The sequence below is a fragment of the Monomorium pharaonis genome, chromosome 1 (assembly GCF_013373865.1).
Source record: "Monomorium pharaonis isolate MP-MQ-018 chromosome 1, ASM1337386v2, whole genome shotgun sequence".
Taxonomy (NCBI): domain Eukaryota; kingdom Metazoa; phylum Arthropoda; class Insecta; order Hymenoptera; family Formicidae; genus Monomorium; species Monomorium pharaonis.
In genome coordinates, this window is record NC_050467.1 from 41,212 (window position 1) to 63,748 (window position 22,537).

At 35.3% G+C, this 22,537-nt stretch overlaps 2 protein-coding genes across 5 annotated transcripts; both read left to right on the forward strand.

Annotated features, from left to right (window-relative positions):
• Positions 1-68: 68 nt before the first annotated feature.
• On the forward strand, positions 69-11,325 carry LOC105827769 (F-actin-uncapping protein LRRC16A). Of its 4 annotated transcripts, XM_012665876.2 has the most exons (24): positions 69-204; positions 480-577; positions 682-732; positions 812-1,005; positions 1,089-1,266; positions 1,356-1,594; positions 1,679-1,773; positions 1,921-1,962; positions 2,228-2,415; positions 2,501-2,578; positions 2,680-3,013; positions 3,264-3,660; positions 3,734-4,052; positions 4,126-4,239; positions 4,356-4,561; positions 4,654-4,741; positions 4,968-5,192; positions 5,349-5,369; positions 5,476-5,617; positions 5,680-5,929; positions 6,064-6,767; positions 6,960-7,199; positions 7,403-7,467; positions 7,788-11,325. In XM_012665876.2, exons 1-24 carry the CDS (start codon positions 168-170, stop codon positions 7,902-7,904), a joined length of 4,422 nt encoding a protein of 1,473 aa, XP_012521330.1. In that variant the 5' UTR covers positions 69-167; the 3' UTR covers positions 7,905-11,325. The 4 variants fall into 4 exon arrangements, with proteins under 4 accessions (XP_012521330.1, XP_012521333.1, XP_012521331.1 ...); XM_012665879.2 differs by lacking the exon at positions 7,403-7,467; XM_012665877.2 differs by lacking the exon at positions 5,349-5,369.
• A 3,824-nt stretch (positions 11,326-15,149) lies between these two features.
• Positions 15,150-22,107, forward strand: LOC105838360 (U1 small nuclear ribonucleoprotein 70 kDa). The gene is given in 9 exon segments (XM_028192060.2): positions 15,150-15,424; positions 15,925-16,107; positions 16,202-16,264; positions 16,348-16,429; positions 16,766-16,810; positions 16,813-16,839; positions 20,115-20,358; positions 20,431-20,768; positions 20,847-22,107. Coding segments are annotated over 9 exon segments (1,290 nt in total). The 5' UTR covers positions 15,150-15,280; the 3' UTR covers positions 21,011-22,107.
• The last annotated feature ends 430 nt before the right edge of the window (positions 22,108-22,537 follow it).

Consider the following 22,537-nt stretch of genomic DNA (forward strand, 5'->3'; position numbering starts at 1 on the left):
TACTGTACTGCTTGCTCGTCTTCTCGTGACATCGCCCTTTGTCCTGACAGTACATTCCTAATCGGTGAGGAGTGAGGAAAGCGACCAAGGAAGGAGACAAAGAGAAAAAGAGACGACGACACATTAGATGGAACGGCGAACTTCAATGGAAGACTCCAGCTAGCAAAATGTCAACCCGGTCGCAGCTCACGAAAGATTTGAACGGTTTGTCACCGTTTCATCACAAGTGTTTACGTCGCTTGTCGTAGCAACTCCGAGCGAACTGTCATCCGTAAACAATCTTTCTCGTCGTCATTAAACATTGATTTTGTCATCTGTTTATACTTTTGTGTCTCACGCGAGTTTTATAAATTAGTCCGTCGTTGAATCCTTTTATATTAAAAAGGAGCAAGTGGTTAACAGGGTCTTTGTGCTACTTTTTATTAGGCGTGTTATCCTAGAGTAAAAGTACAGTTGTGTAAATTATTTATTACTTGCAGAATCGGTGAAAGCACTACTTGGTAAGCATGTGAAGATACTATTAAAGAACGTGGTGAAATTGGAAACAAAACAGGATAAGCAGGAAAATCGTGTTCTTGTGAGTAATCACTTTCTCTGTCTGTCTTCCTCTTTACAATAGTTAGTCATTTTTAAGCTAAATTAGTTTTCCTTGTTCTTAACTTTTCTTATCTTGTTCTTAAGGTATTTTCGCCATGTCGCCTCTTCCTCTTATCGGCCAAAGTACCTACAAGAGTAAGTTTAGTTTGTCTGTGCTTTCTGTTAATTTTATATTTTATCATTAAATGAGGTATTTAAATTTATTCCTTTGTAGATCGACTGCCATTTTCATTACCTAGAAGTAACGGCCATAGAGTCAAGGAGAGCAAATCAGCTATGTTTGACTGTCGGAGAACGATATTACAATTTTACTACAAACAGCATCGGTGGGGATACCACAGAGGTGGACGCTATGATAGAGGCCTTACATACGGCAATTCGAAATATCTTTCCTACTGTACCACTAAAGTACATTCCATTTTATTTCATAACCAAGGAATTCTTTTGTTTGTTAAATTTATTGATTATGTATTTTGATATGTTATTTTTAGTTACATTATACGAAAAATAGAGGTAATACCAGCTAGCAGACTGCAGAGCATACGTGGGAGCGAATTAGCCAGAAGCACAGAAGCTACGAGACATACAGGGCCCTGTGGTGGTTTTTCTACTCAGTATGCCTGCATGTGTGATTTGCATGGTGTACCATATAGAGAGGAAGTGGCCTGGGTGAGATCAATGACATCATTTCAAGTTTATTTTAATAACATTAAAACTGTCTATTACAAAAATCTTATTTAGAGAGATACAAATTTTAGGACGTCGACACAATATATCTTTCACACGACACCAGAGAGCTGAATTTGAGAGATTTCGATCATTTAGATCAGAAGGACTTAGTGCCAATTATTTCAGCCTTGGAGTATAATACCTGGTTTACAAAATTAAGGGCGTCCCATCTTAAATTGACTCATGAGCCTCTGGAGAGATTGTTACATATTATGCGAAGATCTTTATCCATTCAAGAGCTTTATTTGGATAATCTTGGAATTAAGTGGTAATGGTTTAAGTTTTTTATTAACTTTAACACAGGAAAAATATTTAATATATAGTTATAATGTATGAATATTCGGTTTTAAAGGGATTTCGCTCACAAGTTGTCATTGGCTTTGATTTCTAATGCTAACACGATGCTGCAAACGATAGATCTGTCGCACAATATGATCGAAGACAAAGGTATTAATTAATCTCAATGACTTATTCAATGTCCCTTTTGTATTTAAAATCTTCATCTGCACTACACCTATTGAACAATCTCCATTTTCTAGTTGTTAATCATAATTTCGAAAGTGTCCTGAATAGATTTTTTTAAATTTTTTGTAGGAGCCTCTAGCTTGTGTGGAATAATAGCCAAGTTAATGCAAGGTGTGCCAATAATTAATGATTTTAATTATTCCTAGTAATTATACTAATGTGTAATATGCTTTTCCTTCTCTAAAAATGCACTTTTAATTTATATTTTTTATGTTAAAGACTGTGTTATATTTGTATATCCCTTTATTTTATATAATATTTCAGAGTTTATTCTGTCACGTTGATATACTATTGAATGCTATTGAACTCTGCGAGTAAAAAAAGCTATTATTTTGATTATTTATGCACTACTCAAAATTTGTTATATATTTTTAAGGTGGTACTCATCTAAGCGGTCCTATTGGCAAGTTGCCTAAAGGTTTACAAAAATTGAATTTGGCTCATTGTGGATTAACTGGGAAAGGTATAAGCCAAATAGCACATGCATTAAGCTTGAACAGAAGCATGCCGACTAGTTTGCGATATCTTAATCTTTCGGAGAACACCTTAAAAGATGATGTTAATGTGAGTTCATAATTAGCAAATTGAACTCTGCGATAAGCTATAATTGCGATTAAAATCCTATTTTATATATGTTTAATGATTACAGAATTTGTGTAATTTTTTGGCGCAACCTAATAGTTTAACACATCTAGATCTTAGCGGTACGGATACTACTTTAGAATGTGTAAGTAGCTAATTATGCACTTGAAAAAAATAATAATTTCTAATTGACACTCAGTCGATATAATTTACATTATTAACATTGTTTTTTACAACTTGATTTAGTTGTTTGGTGCATTATTACGGGGTTGTGCAACTAATCTAGTCCATCTGAATGTTGCCCGGAATTCTTTTTCGAGCAAAAAGACCAAAGAAATACCTCCGAGTTTTAAGCAATTTTTCACAGCAACTCTCTCGTTGAAGTACTTAAATATATCTTCGTGCAAATTACCATTGGAGGCATTAAAACACCTACTACTCGGTCTGGCATGCAACGAAAGTACAGTTGGCCTAGAACTTGACATGAGTGGAAATAATTTGGGTTCCATGGGCGCACATGTTTTAGAATCTTGCATTCATGGAGTTCGATGTATAGCGTCATTGGATATATCAGACAGTAGTATGTATAATTGATATTTTTATCTGGGATTGAAAGAAACTGAGCTATGTAAATCATGTAATATATTTAGCCAGTTTTTCAAATATTTATTTTTAGCAACAGATTAATTTTGATCTTAATTTAATTTAATCTTTATCTTTTTATTTTTAAAACTAAAAAAAGTTAAATCGAAATTAAAGTTAATCTACATTAATAGGGAAAAATGGACATTAATTAAGTACAATAAATATAAAGTCATTTTTATTCATAGATATGGACGTCGATTTGGCACAAGTTATAACAGCAGTGGGCAAAAATAAATCGATAAAGCAGCTTTACATGGGGCGTAATACCGCCGGTATGAAGAGTAAGCACATAGCTGTCGTGATGGATGCTTTGGTGCAAATGCTTCAAGAAGACGACTGTGTTCTTCAAGCGTTGCATCTACCTGACTCTCGATTGAAGGGCGATCTCTATAATCTGATCAATGCTCTTGGTAGCAATACGTGTCTTCACACCCTCGATATTAGCGGTAACCAGATAGGTGATCCCGGCGCGAGATTGCTTGCGAAAGCGTTGCAGATTAATAATCATTTACGGACCATTATCTACGATAAGAACAATATCACGTTACAAGGCTATGCGGATATTGTTCATGCTCTAGAGAAGTATGTACATGTGTGTCGTAGATCAAAATAGAAAGAGAAACACAGTAAGTTTACCAAAAATTTATTCTTGCAGAAACTGTAGTGTACGGCACATGCCATTTCCGATTTATGATCTGCAACCTTGTATGAAAACCTCCGCGGAAAAAACAGAACAGTTATCCAAGAAGATACAAGATCTATTGCAAAGAAATGTCACGCCGTGCAAATATAGCCATGGGCAAGCTTTTAGGTTACAACAAGGATTTTTATTGAGCTCCACGCAGCAAATGGTTGACAGACTTGTCGTTCAAACGCAGGATACTATCAAGGCTCTCGCGGCAGAAAGTTGCGACGCTAATAATGATATTAATTATGCAACTGGACTTATACAAGACGCGGATAATTCTAAACAGGTTACAATTATAGTAAAATTTTAAGATCACATTGATTTCATTGAAATATTTATGCATGTTATGTCTTTTGTAGCTACTACCAAGATTACATGAAGTGCTTCAAAGACGTGACGAGAATAATCCAATCGAACTAAAGCTACATGATATGGCGAATGAACTTCACAAAGTTATAACGGTATATTTACAGGTATGTGTGTTTAAGGCATTTTTATGGATATTTTCTTATTAATTTTAGTCACAAGTTTAAAATAGTCATTATTCTCTGAGAGATGCAATTATTTATATGAGAAATTTATGACGCAGGATTCTTTGGATGCGATGTTAAAGTGCGCGAATGAGCAATGTCCTTCTATACTTTCGCAAACTGTGATTAGGGGCGATGAGAGTGAACCGATCGCGGTGCAAGATGATCTTCGTAATACATGCAAAGAGAAAAACCAAATCAATAGTGAATTTATACATACCACTGTTACTGAACAAGCTGGCGCAGATATTGTCAATAGAGTCAAGTAAGAATTTTATAATAATCTTAATAAATCGAAATTACTGATTTATTTTCATAATAACTTTAATCCTTTTTCTCTTCTTTTTTTTACATTAGCGAGCTCAATTTAGCAGTTGCAGCGCATATATCCGACAGAATCACGGATGAGGTAATCGAGTCATTGTCAAGAAGTTACAAAACTTTGGTAAGTTTGAAAAAATTTTTAATAGCATAGAATATATCGTCGATCAAAAATCTTCAATTAATATTAATGAAAAGGGAAACTTGAGAATTTAATTTTAAGTAGGAGATTAATTTTTAAACTCTTGATAATGTTCTGTATATTCATTAATTTGTCATTTCATAATATTTAGAGTTTACATTTTGGTATTCTTATAATGATACGAGCTAATGTAATAAAATATTTTTAGATTGGCGATTGTGATAGTCGAACAAGAAGCAGCACACCAGATGTTTTACGACCTAGCGCTGGCTCGATGAGCAGCGGAAGTGTGATAGGTGTGACTAGCGCGAGTGGTGTCTCCATGACTTTACCTCCTGGTAGAGCTAGTCTTGTATCCGAAGAAGACTGTCCACCGGAGACATGTTCACTGGCAGATTCCATTGGTCAATGCGTCAACGATCAATCACCGATGGTAAAAATTTTGAATTCTTTAACATCTTAATGTTAGGCAATCCTGGAACAGTATTTTAAAAATACGAAGCGCATACATTTTATGTATAAATATTTTCATTTGAATTTATATGACACGCAGTTAAAATATGTTATTTTCATTTACATGCTTACATAGAAATTGGATTATCTTAATCTGGTAGGTATTACAAAGATATAGAGATGAAAACAATGCAAAATATTTCATGATATGATACGACTGATTATCGTAAATATTCTATAACACGTAATATTTTTTTATTCAGGCAACACCACATCTATCGAATAAACGTAAAAGTCTGCATGGTAGGAAATTAAGACCTAAATCCGTCGTAGACTCGGTGGAAGGATTATCCGCCGATGATATACCGGATCTTTTGCCGTCATTGCCAAAGGGTCAAGCAGAAGGTTTGTATTCATCACTCTACCATAAGTCTGTCAAGTTGCAAAATATGATTGATGTTTTGCAGCTATCTCAGAAACCGAGCATTCGTTGACAGAGTCGTTAGATTCCGTTTCGGAATTGCCCAACACAGTAGGTCAGCAGTTGCAGCATCTGGTCAAATCTAGACCACGCAGAACAAAAACGCGAGCGCCTACGAGGCCGATGTTAAGACCGGATCAACCAATTGACGGTCTTGCTTTAGGCGAGGGTCTTGACGTGTTTTTCCGACCTACTACACCTACTACTCCTTTGATTTCGCCTACGAGCGACGACAGGTAAATGTATTCTTTCATATTAATCTTTTGTATTCTTATATGAAACATTCTATTTTTACCAAAATCTTTCCTTTCTTTACTTTTTCTATTTTTGCCAACTTGAATTGTAAAGTGATACTTATTGTAATTTACAGCTCTCTACATACTTTTCCAACGGATAGCAGTCCGAATCTATCCTTGACAAGTCACAAGAGCATTCCACCCGATATGGAGAAGAAGCACAGCTGTAATTCGCCAATGTTGAAGACGCTTTTAGAACCTACGCCACGTTCACGATCCAGCGACAATTTGGAAAAATTTTCTCCTCTTGTAGGTAGAAGATCACAAGGTGATTCTCCGCTCACCGCGTCACCGCTCGCCCGAAGAAATACCACAGACAGTGCTCAAGCCCACGAGAGATCCAAAGGCGAAGCTTTTGCAAAGGAGACTTGTAACAGCGGTTCTGCGAATGATATGAGCGATGATTCTAAACGCAGTACGTTAACAAATTTATCTAATGTGAGCCCACGTGGCTCGCACGACATTGACGACACTTTCGGAGCGAATATATTGGAGAAGGACCAAGATCGTAAAAGTGTGAAGAAGCCTGATGCAGAAAAGTCATCCTCATCTGTTAAGCTACGATCGACCGGTCACGACTTAAGAAGTCCGATAAATGGTAATAGTGGCACCAAGAATACATCCGATTCGGCTAAGTCCCCTGTACTGAAACCGTTGAAGAGTAGCGGGTCTACGAGTGACGGAAAAAGCAACGGCTCACTTATGAAAAATAAGCCTACTCCACCAGCGACGGCGCCTAAACCGCGACCATGGAGCATGGCTACTGATCGAAAATCCGGTAAGGGACAAAATTAGCTCTTGAATAGAAAATTGTGATTGAACGCGTAATTGTTTATAGAAAACTTACAAAACCTTAAGGAGATATTTAATACAAAACTATCATTATTCATAGTCAATCCAGTGTAAAGAAAATAAATGGTAGAAAATGCTTATGATGGCTGAAATCACTGACTGTAACTTAATTTTACAGGAGAATTTAGTCTATTGAGCGACGGTTCTAGTCCGAACACTTCAGCTGGCAACACGCCCGACTCTGGCGATGCTCTCGACGAGTCTACCGATAGCGGTGTCAGTGGGCCGGCTTCTTTGCCGCCAACCTTATCAGCAAGTAGCACTGCGAGTTCGTTGAGTAATACAAGCGTGGAAAAGAGATCTGTGAGAGAATTGGCAGCGAGCTTGAATAAAAGCAAGACGGAAAGGAAGGAGAATGGTAAGTACTGTTCGTTTTTACTTGTTTCTTTGTGTCGCATGATTAATTTCTTAATTAATTTGTTGTACATCTTAGTTAATTTGCCGTACATTTTTCGAACTTCGACATCATTGTTGCGCGTATCCTTATGCTCCTTAATATAGCACTAAACACGCATGTAAATCCTTTGATGTACAAGCCACGCCTGTTACCTATTATTTTAGAGCATGCCACACCTGCAGCATGGCGATCGCTACTCCAACGTTCTGTCGACCGATCAGACGCCAAGGTATTTTATGTATATTTTTTGTCATCGTTTTTGTCGAGAAATCCCTTCGTCAGTTAAAAAAATTTTTTTTTTATTGATAACTGCTCTTATTATTACTGTAGTATAGTTTTAAATGAGATAAAACGTAATTAGATTAAACGTCTCGTTATTATTTAATCAATAAAATAATTACAAAAATAATCATAAACCTCTCATATGCGTATGCTTTATTAATAATTGTTTTATTCCGTTCACATAAAATAAACTACGATTTTGACAAATGCGTTAATGTCTCGTTAAAATTTTGTTTAACAAATAAGAAATATTGTATGTGTTCGCAGGCAACGGAAGTGCCGAAAACGGTTGAAGAGAGTCGTCTCAGTTTTAAGCTTCGTCGCACGTCATTTTTGCGCGATTCAAATTTCAATTACAACAATAACGATGTGGTTGACGTTTGATCGTATTCTGATGGATGGTCAGCGTTGCATCGTAAGGAATATTTTCTTCCGTATTCCGTATTCTGTCGAGATCTGGCACACGAGATAACAGTACTTTTTGTCTTCGTGCCATAGAAAGTCTTATTGTGTATATAAATATATACGTAACCGGTTATAACATTAGAGACAGGGTACTGAAGGTTTTCACAGCAATTAAAGTACTAATTTGTTATTAAGTGGCATTAGAGAATCTTATACTAATTTTATATGACGTCGTATATTTACACGCAGTCGTAAATTTCGCCTTAGTTATGTACTCATGTATTATCCATACACTTCATTATCTATTTCATGTATCAGATCAATTATTTTTAACTGCGCGTCTCGACTTTTTTATTAAAATATTTGACACTTCCAGTGAGATTAAGTACTCATTCTGTTACTTATTCTGTCGAATCCTTGTCGAGCGATACGTTGCGATGCCACGTGAAGATATTAACGAAAGTGTTCTATTCTTTGAAGATTCGTTATGTACATATATACTTATAGATTGTTTGTCTATGCATTTCAACAGCGAGAATATCTAGAATAGAAATACAAACGAGACATCACAATTTCAGTAAAATAGGCTAAATTGTTTTTGCATAGAGTGTTAAGAGTAGCGACGACTGGGTGTGAAATAGGATAACACGTTGCGTAAAAGAAACGTAAGTGTCTTCCAAGATTGTATAACAAACTGCAGCAATGATATTTCGTACATACATATTTTTTGGTTGAAAAAAATAACGTCCATTATAATATTTTTCCATTAATATTTATCGAGTGCGACATGTCTTTAATCTGTGATTAATTCGTAAAAATGAATTGAAATGGGATTTTAGTCTAATTAAAGTTCCTGTCACACAACAATGCATTTTACTATCTATAGAAAAGTGTATTAGCAGATGCATCTTTCAGCTAAATTCTAAATGGCAGCTTTTATTGTATTTATTACGTATATCTATGCAGCTGATAATTTTTTATTGGACGGTGAAATTAATTGTATATAAAAAAGAATTTACCTTTAGTGGATAGATTAAATCCATTTGGCAAGTTTGTTTTTGGCCGAAAACCATGTGCCGAAACATTTGTATTATTTAATAAAGTATTGAAATAACAAAATTTAACTAGCTTTGGCTATATAAGCGGTTTTAAATTGTATATATCGCTATTAATTCAATATAAGAGCCTTTTCAGGTATACTTTTTAATTAATTTTTTTTTTAACTGCGTTATTGAATTTGTCTTGAATAAAGCGTTATCGATCACTTTAAACATAAAATTTACTTTAAACATGAAATATGGAAAATTTGTATAATGTGTTATGTATCATCACGGTGTTTTTTAACGACATACAATTCTAGATATATCTCGTTAAATTGAATAGAACTAACAATACAAGATTATTTATTGAGATACTTTGCGCCGGGAATTTTTGGATAAATTTTTTTTGTAAAACATTTTTTGTAGATGTAAGATTCAGTATAGAGTTATTATATAATCTCGAACTTGCCCTTTTATATAGTGATAAAGCTGTGTATATATATATGTAAAAAAAGACTTATGTATAATAATGATGAACGAAGAGAGATTCATGGAGAGTCCGCGATTCTTGTTGCTCGAAGTAAAGTAACGTGGAAAAAGGATTGAAACATTTTTTTGTGAATTTTTTATCGCTTAATTATCATCACGTAATATTGATATTGATTCTTTATATGATATATAGAACATGTGATTGTTGCATCTTATCATGATATTACCTATTAACAATGGAGAGTGTTCTCTCCCTAACATTAAGCAAACGAGTATTAAGATATGTTAATAAAAATTATTGCGCGCGCGCGCGCGTGTGTGTGTATGTGTGCGTGCGTGTGTGCGTGTGCGCACATGTACTGTAAGACATATTTAGGTTGTAAAAGTGAGAAAATGCGCATAAGAAAGGCGCGATTGTTCAATCTATATGTGCGAGATGTGCGAGATACGCGAGAAATCAGCTAAACTGATTATGAAATCATTTTGGAATGAAAATCTTAATCGAAATAATCTTAGAAGTCTGCCATTGATGGATGCCACGCGTCTGGAATACCCTGTACAATTGCGGACAAAAGATACCTTTAAAAGGTAAAAGACACCTTTAAAAAGAAAAAGATCTATAGAAGACATCTTTAAAAAGAAAAGAGACATCGGTCCTAAAGCGTACCTTTTTTTAAATTTAATATGTGGATTTTGGAAAGGACGCGCTCTCGAACTGACATGGTCTACTATATAAACATAAGAAAGTTTCGTAATATACTTAATCAATCTGATTCGAGAGATAGATTACTTGTAAGATCTTTACGATATTTACTTTTAGACAAGCGTTATTCCCGACGATTTATCGGATTTGTTCTTAGGGCGGGATATTTTTAAATGCAGTTTCAACATGTATTCGAGTAAAAACTTATATACCTGCGTCTTTTGCTGCATTACAAGTGATGTTTTGTATACGGTATGTATGCGTCGTCGTATCGTAAGATGTGTCAACCGCGAGAAATTATCATCACATCGTAAAACGACTCTGCCGATTGTTGTGCCAAAAAAGTCTATTATACAGCGATTACGCACATCTTTTGTACGATTAGAAGAACTCGCTCCATTTTCGACCGGCTCTCGTCCGTTGTGTTGTCGTTTACAATCGCGTCACTTAACTCGCTCGCAAACAGTACACAGAAAAAAAGTGATTTAACAAAATATATAGTTGCAGACTGTCAAATGCAGATATACTTAATACAATAATTTATGCTATTGCAATATCAACATCACAATTCAATCGAGACCGTTGTACTTGCATTAACAGCAAATATTATTGTATTGAGTATATTGTGTAGTTGACACGCAACTACACATTTTATTGAATCATTTACTTTTTTCTGTGTACGATTTCACGATACTGTACATAATTTGAGGATCCAGTAATCTCATTCCATAACGTTACTTACTAATTAAAGGTTCGCGTTGCTCTCATTCGTGTATTTGTGTGCTTCATTAATATGTATATGTATAATAAATATTAATGAAGCACATATACCTATAACATAAATATACAAAGAAAGTGAGAGAAGTATTTGGTATGTATGCGTGACGTGTGTGATGTAGCGTGTGATATATTGCATATTTAAATCTTCCCTGATACACACATTCCTGTATGCATTACATTTCTATATACATATGAATGCGAAAAAAAAGAAAATTACGTGAGACGCACGCCGAAATATATTGTGAATATTAATATCCTATTTGCGCCCGTTCGATCGAGCGGTCCAGCGATGTTAACATTTGCAATCTGTTTTGCCAAACAGCTTGATAGAAGCGCAATATTATCCGTTAACGAATAAAATAAAGACTCGTAACCATACATATAGAAATAAGACTTTTATTTTCCTTTTCGCTTTAATTGTAGAATCGAGAGCAAATTGGGTATAAGTACGAGGTCGAAAGTGGTAAATGTAGTAGCGGGCAGTTGCAAACTGCAGTGTGGTGCGTAGAAATAATCGCGTTCGTAAGATGCTTTTTCGCAACCTATGAGTATATACCTGTTGCGTCGCGACAATCGAAATTTTCGCGCGTTTCGTGTTTCACTCACATATCCGTGTAATATCGGGAGTGCCGCGAGTAAAGTATTGGGCGATCCTCATTGTGCGATTCGAGGTAAGCAGGAGAATGAGGTGCCGGCAGAACTTCTACGAAAAGACATCCGCAAAGCAACTCGGTAAATATTTTTTTAATTGTAAACATATTTAATTGCTTTACTTAATTGTTGTTGCGCTTGTATTTTTACAATTTGATTTAAATATAACAATACATTTTTATTTTATCGTTTGACAAAATTTATAAAATTATAATACGTACATAATATATGTGTAGCAGGAATTATATACGTACACGTAATATGAGAGAGCGATTATAAGGAATTATCATATGTGATTTTCCCATTCTCACATATGTCTAATTGTTTTTTTATTAATACTTGAAAGCCACGGATTTGCAATCGTTAGTTTGCACTTTTGGCTCTTCGATGACATACGAATATGTTAAAGTTTATTTAAAAATTTTAATGGCGTCTTAATACGAATCGATCTTGATCGTACTTTCAAGAATTTATAATGTTTGTGTTAGCATTTAAATATTTCGCATTTTTTTTTTTGACGTTTCGCATTTACTTAACATGAAATTGTGATGTCAATGCTATGAGTTTTGTAAACTCGATCGTCAGTATTAATAGATTTTTTGTCAAATTAAAATTTATTTTTTTTTAAGAAAATTTTTACTCATTGCCTATATATTTTTTAAGAGAAGATTTTAAAGCAAATTACTAACATTTTACTATTAAAAAATATCGTTGAATTATGTTAATACAGAGTTCCAAATTCTTTTATGCAAATAAAAATACGCACAAAAAATTTTTATTATTAGAATCTTTATTGAAATCTTCTTTTGAATCCTCTTCATATTTTGTATGTATTTTTAATTGTGTAAAAGAATTTGGAACTTTAATTGTCAATTAAATTAATTAAAAGATTATATTATTTTTTAATATTAAAATATCGATAATTTGCTGTAAAATCTTATAATTTTCGTAAATAATTCAGAAGTGAGGTAAATCAGATAAACAAAGGTGGACAATCAATTAGAAATGACAGATTAGTTGTTCGTTTTTGCAATGCCTATCAGTATATATATATGCCTTATACCAGAGAGGAATCTGAAAGCGGTCATCGCGTCGTTTTAGTAGAGTTCCTCTAAGGAACTCTACGTTTTAGGTGTTTTCAGCGCCTCTATATGCACAAAATGTGCATATTGAACTATGTAGCCAAATATCTATGAATATGAATCCCGTAGGTAATGTGCATGACTTTTTGGGTCTCTTCTATGCTATGTCCATGTTTATTTGGTTCTGTTTCATGCTATACCCGTAAACTTTACAATTATATGCATACATATTTTAAATCTGTTTTATGCAAATGTGCATAATCGTGTTCTATAAATGTACAATACCATATATACATGATATAAATTCAAATAATTGATTTGATAAAAATTCACTCACCGATTGCTGTCGCTGCTCCTGCTGCTGCTGCTACTGCTACATCCCTTTTCCGGAATACCGAGTCGCTCCATGGATGCCGCTTTCTGCTGACATCACCATGCTATTCTTGAACCGTACATTAATAACGATCGCCCGATACTTTATTCGGCACTCTCGATATTACGGATATTATATCACACACGAGTAAAACGTAAACCGTGCACGAGAATTTCACTTGGCGCGACCGTTACATTTGAAAAAAGACGTCACGTAACTTCGTGGAAACGCAGGCCAAATTCGTTTCGAAAATATGGAATTTAGTATGCTCGGACTAGTAGCACTTCACTTAATTCACTCGCGATATTCTACCGAACGTATCCTCCACACTTTGCTCGAATGCGTACGCGAACACTTCACTCTAAACCGAACGCACGATGCCTCGCGGGTCGTCTATTAGCGCGACGGCATTCTCGACACAGCACCGTATCTGCGCACAATGAATTCTCAACACGCGAGCACGCACGGAGTCGACAGTGCGTCCGACCGACGCTGGAGCGTAAGGGAACATGGCGGCAGCAGCGGACGTGACCGTTGGTAGGTACACTCGGCGGTACTCGGCGCTAGTCGGCGCCACTCGCCGCGCCTGCGCCGCTGCCGCCATATTGCTCCGTTGTTCCGCGCTCCAGTCGCGTACGCCACCCAGCGCCGCTTAGACGCTCTGTCGACTCCGTGCGTTTCCGTTCGTGTCTCTGCGTGTCTCGCGTATTGAGAATCGAATTGTGTGCAGGTATGGTGTTGTGCCGCCGTGCTAGCAAACATCGTATTCATGTGTAAAGCGCGGCGTCGTGCGTGCCTTCGATTTCGAGTAAGGTGTCGCGTGCGCGTTCGAGCAAAGTGTTTGTTGAATAGAATATCGCGTAGAATATCGCGAGTGCCAATGAAGTGAAGTGCTACTGGTGCTACTAGTCGAGTGCGAGTATACGAAATTCTCGAAACGAATTTGTCTCCGTTGTATCTCGGCGCGTAATTTTCATTCGAACGGTTTTCTCACCGCTTTCCTCGGCCTGCGTTTCCACAAAGTTGAGTGTGATGTCACGCCATTTTCGCAAAGTTTTCGTGTGCGCGTATTCGCTCGAGGAGTGTACGTAATCCGTTCGGCAGAATGTCGATCGTGTCAATAATTGAACTTTATTAGTTGTCGTGCAATCATACAAAGATACAAAACTCGGGGAGTGAATTACTTTATTTCTGTTCAGTGTGCCTCGACATGTGCATTTAAACAATTCTTGGCGCTTTTTTCGGGTTTTGTTTCGTGACGTCACGCATCATTACATGGCACTTTTCCGCCATATTTTCTTTTTTGATTCGCCGCCAATCAGACGAGCCGTACTTTTCACGTATTTTTTCAAATGTAACGGTCGCGCCAAGTGAAATTCTCGCGCGCGGTTTACGTTTTACTCGTGTGTGATATAATATCCGTAATATCGGGAGTGCCGAATAAAGTATCGGGCGATTGTTATTAATGTGCGATCATTATTAATGTGGTTCGAGAACAGCAGGATGATGTCAGCAGAAAGCGGCCGGCATCCATGGATGAGCGACTCGGTATTCTTGAAAAGGAATGTAGCAGTAGCAGCAGCAGCATCAGGAGCAGCGACAGCAATCGGTGAGTGAATTTTTATCAAATAAATTATTTGAATTTATGTCATCATGTATATGTGGTATTGCACATTTATAGAACACGATTATGCACATTTGCATAAAACAGATTTAAAATATGAATGCATATAATTGTAAAATTTATAGTATAGCATAAAACAGAACCAAATAAACGTAGACATAGCATAGAAGAAACCCAAAAAGTCATGCACATTACCTACGGAATTCATAGATATTTAACTACATAGTTCAATATGCACATTTTGTGCATATAGAGGCGCTGAAAACACCTAAAACGACGCGATGACCGCGCTCTCAGGTTCCTCTGCTTATACTTTTGATTATAACACGGAAGAGAACCACAAAATCGTAGATATTATCTATGGGATTTATTGGCTACGTAGTTAGCCTCAATGTCGATATTTTATGAACGTAGAGGCGCTTCAAGTCACAGCTTAAATTGCGTGATGTTTCTGAACGCAGCCCTTGACATCTCATGGTGGCGCTGGCAGCAGTGCCGGAGGTAATCGCCATTTTGCCCAGTGCTGAGAAAATGCCTTCGATGCCGTTTGTTTTACTTATTTAGTGAATAGATTATTACAGTGTGGTGCGGTGATTCGCGGCATCTCATCAGAATGACGCAATTCTTGCCACCGAATTTGTTAGCGTTATTCTCACCACGCGAGCCGATTCCATATTTGCCACCTGTCAGCAAACTTCCGCATGAGAAGAAGAACAGTGGTTACGCCGGCGTCGGGGCCTTCCTCAAGTATTTCGAGGTAATGAAAGAACATTGCATTTCTCTCAACGTAATAGCATCTGTGTATTTCTTTTGCATATATTTGTCTCCTGTTTATACATATGGATTGTTTCCTCGTATTATAAACTGACCACTTTTTTCATTACCACATGGATCATAATGAAACTCTGCCCGATGTGCATCATCGATTTCGAGTCGATGACGCCAATGTGATAAATAGATGGATAAATTGAAATCATTTTATTTTGTACATAGAAATTGATGCAGAAATTGATATACATAACACTTGCAGTTATTTTTAAGTGTATAAAATAAATTTTTATTTCTAATAACTTATAATTTCATATGATTCTGAAGGCTACTGTACATGAAGTTACTAAAAAATAAAAATATAATAAACATTTTAATCAAATTTGTAATAGCAATAGTGTTATATTGTTTAATGAAACGTGGAAAATATTTGTTAAAATGTGTTACATTATGATGGAAGAAAAATAAAATAGAAAATTCTTTTTACAGGATCCTAAAGATACTCCACCACCTGTGCGTGTAGAGACTCGAGAAGAACGTTTAGAGCGTAGACGAAGAGAACGTGCAGAGCAAGTTGCATATAAACTTGAACAAGAAATTGCTGTATGGGATCCAGCAGGCATTTCTAATGTTACAGCAGACCCTTTCAAGACTCTCTTTGTAGCTCGAATTGTAAATCTTATTTATATAATGCTAAACAAAAAAGTATATAATTAAACTATTGTATAGAATACATCTTAAATATGTTTTTCTTTTATTTGTATAGAATTATGACACCTCAGAATCCAAACTGAGAAGAGAATTTGAAGTATATGGACCAGTAAAAAAGGTGAATATTTTTCAAAAAATTGGTATTTTCTTATTTAAAATTTCACAAAAAGTGTATTTTTTAAGTTTTGATTCATCTTACAGATTGTAGTAACACATAACACAATTAATGGCAAGCCTAGAGGATATGCTTTCATTGAGTATGAGCATGAAAGAGATATGCACTGTAAGTAGCAACAACTTAGAAAGGTAAAAAAAAAAATTTATCGCGAAGCTCAACGAGCCCCGAATAGTTTGGAATTTTCATCTTATTTAGTGTCACTTCCAGCTAGTTATTAGGGGGGCAGGGCTATAGTTAGGGCTACTCATTTTCATTGGTACTTAAACTAGACGGTACCGTTTAGGGAGGGGGGTCCCCATCATACGCACACCCATGCAGGAATACCGTTCTGTAAATGTATAAATATGGTAAAAACGAGAAACGAACAAACAAAACAAAAACGACGTGAACGTTTATTGGCTGTCTTTGATTAATGCAGTTTTTATCTTGTTCTTGGTACAGCGTGGTGGCCGCTGCCGGCAACTAGTGCCGTTCACTATTCCATGCAAAATCCCTGAACCTGCCTGATAAGATAGGTTTGTATGTGTGGTAAGATCCAACATACAACAACGTTTAGCGTCTATTTGCTTATCCTATTTATCGTGTCTGATTTCGTCGAGTAACGCGCGGTTTCAATCGAATCATAACGGGTGTTTGTCATGACACAAGGCTGTTTACGGGATTTTCTGACCCGGGATTTTGATGTGTGTGTGTGTGTATACATATAATACACACACATACATACACATATTTGAATGACGTTTTTTTCTCTTAGAACATGTCCCATTAAAACTGTTCATGGGTTCATGGATCTATGGATCCTAGAAGTCATTATGCTGTAATAGACTTGTAGAACATCTATAAGTCGTAAAATTTACGGACAGTGTCTATGGATCCAAGAATCGCATGAAAGTTAGCATTCTACATTGAAATTGATTGGTGGGCCTTTAGGATAAAGGTTCAGGGACAAACATTACCCATTTATAACTGAATTCAATGAACCTATAACTTAGAGTATTTTGCACATGTATTTCTCATTTTTCAGACACAAATAACAGAATATTTCATGATACAATTATTATTCTGTGGCTTGAAGGTAGAAAAATTAAAATTTTTGTATATCTCAGCATTTATTTCTACCTTCATGTCGTAGAATGGCAATAGGTTTTCTAGTGCCATGATGTTCATATCCTAAAATAAATTTACATATACATTCGACGGTATGTATTATTGCATTTATATAAAACTAGTGCAGGTAGCCCTACTCGCTTTTTTTGAGAATTTTATCGTAAAGTGCATTTTTAGATTTTATTTTATTAATTGTCGCGTACACATTTTGTATATTTTTGAAAATACCATCACGAAATATAGGGATTAAATTAATTTCTGAAAAACCGTGTCATGATCGATAACAATTATATATATATATATATATATATATATATATATATATATATATATATATACATACATACGTAATTTTTTCTTGATTTGTATGTATCAAAATAATCTATTAATAGTCGTAAACATAAAATTTAAAAGTCGGAAATGTGTAGGAAGAGTATAATATAAAGTATAAAAAAATAAGCGGTAAAACTATTTCTTTAAATAAGTACTATGGTTCAAGGAAATCCGATTTTTATTCGAGATCTGTTGGAAAAAATGATTTAACATTTAAAACAAGTCCTTGAACATCAATTTCGATATAGAATACTAATTTTTGTTTATTCGGCATCGGTTTCTTGTTTTATAATGTCACTTTTTGCGAAAACATAATTTCGTGTAACGTACATGTAGCACTTGCGGATTGTAGAGTCTTTGGATCCTAATTTTTTGAATCATCGAAATTGTAGATATCTGGCCTTCGTTGATTCTAAAATTTTTGAACACCAAAATATCTAGAAAATCTAAAAATACCGTAGGCTTTGATTTATAAAGTTGGATCTTCGGATCTACGATCGTGCAATATGCGACACGGGAAATAACGACCAATAAACGACACTTCCTGTTTCTTTCTCTCTCTCTCTGTCTTTCTCTTGAGTCAGGGAGATATTGAATTAGTGCAGCGAAGGCACATTTGCCTTTAACATTACGCTAAATGTAACCTACCGCTAGATCACTATAACACATAAGTATATACGAAATGCGCACGGTTTGGTCGTAAGTAAAACGAAAGAAAAGCGCACCAGGTAAATGCAATGTAAACCTCTTCGGAGATTGAACGAACGAACGAACGAACGTATGAAGACTGGGCATCTTCGCAATGAGTAGTCTCTTCGCGAGTCTCTTACGAGTTCATTTCACGTTAGACCGTACCTCTAAGCTTTGTGTTAACTTCCGTACGTAAGTAGCCGCGGTAGGTATTTTTTGTATTTGCTATACTTTTTTTGGATCATAAACAAGTAGTTTTAAGCTGCTTTAAAGTCCGGAGCATTTCTTGCTTCCGATCGTCGTTCAGTTGTAGCTACGGCTTGTGACGCATTCTCGTTTTACATTGTAAAATGCATTTTGGGTTATTGAATTTTGAGATTGTTATTCTAAAATCCTTGGAAATAATATGTTTAAAAAAGTTATTAATATGTCATTTACGATATAAACGTATTGTGATAAAATTTGTACTGTTCTTTATTTAAAAGTTTAATTCTCATGTTTATAAGAAAACGTTCGAATAATTTCGAGCGCCGATAACATTTTAATATTTAAAAAAAAAAAGTTTTAAGAATTTTACCTGATGAACTACGACGACAATCTTTTGTAATTTGGAGAAATACGTGTGTTATTTTGCTAATGCCAAACATTAAATGTTTTACTTTCATTTTACATAGTAAAACGACACACGCCGGTAAGTGGATGTACGCACGATCGGCTGCAGCTCATATGATTACTTCGTTTTCAACATCGTCTGCAATATCAACAACAATTACAATCTGATTGATTCTGTTGCAACAATTGATATTGGCGATTCAGATGGAAATATTTTCCTCGGTACTTTAACAAGTACTTCTTCTCAAGATATCCAGCGAAACAGCGTAATGTCGTAACCGACTTGAGATTTATGAATCTCTTTTAAGGTTTATCGTTCTTTCAAACGAGTGCAGTTCCCATTCCACTTTATCCTGCAACGTTGCAAGCAAATTGTCGACTCTTTTCTTCTTATTACGATTCCCTATTTGAATAGATATCTGGAATATTTCTTTGAAAATGGATCTGCGGAACCAGTGATTTTTTAAACTTAGGAATACATTTAATTTGCATATTGAGGCTTTCAATTGTATTTAGAAACTTTTTAATCCTCGGCTGAACAAAGCTAGGTTTATGATCTTTAGAATTTGCAGATTTTACGGAAATTACGGACGTAGACTAGAAATTTCTTATGTTCAGATAGTCCGCAAATCTGAGGATCTGTGTAGATTCAGATGGCTTCCTGATTTTTTTCAAGGTTCCGTAGATTCGAAAATTATTAGACTATATGACCTATAGTTTGATACTAGAAAATTCTGGAAGCTATCTCTTCGAAACTCTGTGAGTCTTGGGATATATATTCGAAGACCCATGAATTCGAGGATCAGTGACTTGGAGAATCGTGGAATGTTTGCTTGTTAATAAACGATTTTGGATTCCAGTAACGCTCGATTTCGATAATTTAGGATCTTGATATCGGCCGATTTTGGGATCCGCAATTCCAGGAATTATTCCATTGTGTTAGGTTTTTCGAAGTTTGCCCTTTCGTTGGGACATAGACTTTGTAGACATAATCATTTAGGCGCATAAATTTGTTGGCGAACAGTAATTTCTGATCGGTATCTTTTAGCTGCATATAAGCATGCTGATGGTAAGAAAATAGACGGCCGCAGAGTATTAGTTGACGTTGAGCGGGCAAGAACAGTGAAGGGTTGGTTGCCTCGAAGACTTGGCGGTGGCTTAGGTGGTACTCGTAGAGGTGGTCCTGACGTCAACATCAAACATTCAGGACGGGAAGATAACGAAAGAGAACGGGAGCGATATCGTTTGGAACGTGAGAGAGAAACCTCGGGACGTGGCCTGGATAGAGACAGGTAAGTATAAAGTGAAATAATGAGTAATAAGATTTATATATAAAATATACATTGTTTAATTTTGTGTTATAGAGATCGTGACCGTTTGGATAGGGAACGTCGCAGATCGCGCGATCGTAAGCGAAGGACCAGAAGTAGATCACGTGAACGTAGACGTAGGCGAAGTCGTGATCGATTGCCGGATCCTGACATCGAAGAGATCGAACGTCCACGTGACAGAAGGGATCGTGATCGAGATCGTGATCGGGATCGCAAAAGACGGCGGTCGCGAAGCAACGATCGCGATCGCGATAGGGATCGTAAACGAGACAAACGAGACAGAGATCGTGATCGTCGGGATAGAAAGGATCGTGGTGATCGTCAAGACGAGGATACGAAAGAGATCCGTATTAAGGAAGAACCATTGGACGGTAAATTTTTGACAAATAAATTTGGTTTTAAAAAGATTAACGTAAAATTGGATATACGAATGTTAAATTATCTTTTAGATTATCCAGACTACACTAATACATTTGCAACGTCGGGCTCATACTTCACCGCGGTCAAGTATGAAGACGATAACGATCAGGAAGTGGAGGAGAAATACCGAATTCCGGAGGGTCGTCCCGACCAGCCTCCGTATAACAATTACGATTCTGTACAAGATTATTGATCTCGGACAGTACATGTTTCATCGTATTCCCTTTTTTCTCAATAAGCCACTGTCGCTTTATTTTATTGTTGTATTATCTTTACTGCTAGCACAATACAAATTAGCTCTTTTAAGAACAAACTAAATCGAACGCTATTCAATTATATATAAACTTTGGACAATTAATATATATATGAATGTCGCAGAAGAATTACATAAGTTTTTGAAAAATTCCAATTTCCATAGAATTTTAAAAATAATTTATATTAATGATTAATAAGATTAATGATTAATGAGCAAAGATATGAATTTACAAAACATTTAGTAAAATTTTGACATAAAAAGTCATAAAAGTTGAACATATTGGTATTAATGTTATCCTATGTTAAAACATGATAAATGATGTACAAATCGCTTTATTATCTCAAAAAAGTGAATGACATTGATCAAACATTTACTAGGAATTCATGAGAATTATATATAAATGCAACCACATTTATGCTAATTTAAAGTCTTTCTGCCTTTTTTCTCTTCCTATCATTGATAAGATTATATTTACAATAAAAAAATTTAACATTTTTTTTAATGAATGAAAGAACAATTAATAATTGTAGCAGATCATATAAAACTCTATGATATGAAAAGTACGAACTCATTGATTGAATGTTACGTTGTTCAATAAACCAACATGATTTAAATATCGGCCATGTACATGTACGTAACCGTGCGCATGTAAATCCATATATACAAAATTTGACTTGTGACTGCTACATGTATATTTATATGTGGAGTAAAATAAAAAATGAAATTAACTCTTGTTACACATATACTGTTTCTTGTTCTACACATTAGAAATTAAATCCGGGTATATTAATATTTTAATTCGAAAGATTTGATTTTTAAGTATGTATAACGTAGAGCAAAGGATAATGTCTGTTCACAAAATGAAATGTAATCTTGATTTTATACATTGCTCTACAATTCTGCTAATCGATTCGCATGAGCTTGATTGCTTGATATGACAGAACGCCACGCAAGCGTCAAACGATTTCACAAGCGAAACAAAAATGCGGTCGATTAGCGCGGTTTAGTAAACGAATAAAATAGTAATGAAGAAATAAAAATATTTCTTTTCATTTTTCTTTAAATATGATTTCTCGTCGAAAATCATTAATCATATATTGCCAACGTATAATTATCTAATAATATATTTTAATTAAATTAAAAAAAAAAAAATAAAAAATTCACGTAAAATAAATGTTTTTTTTTCCAGTTTGTTCATGTTTGATATCTTGTATATTTCTTAGTTTATTGATTCCTGATATTTAATACCAATCTCTAAAGTTTTACAGATTACAATAGTTATAAGCAACAGTTTTTTTTATTATTAATTGAAACATCATACACTGTTTTTTCAATTAATAGCCATTAGGAATTATCACATGTGCGATATTTCTGCTAAATACTCGACATGTACATTAGCGATTACCTTCCGGAAATTGCAATCTTCCCTTCCTATCTTTTCATTCCTGCTTCTCCATACACCTG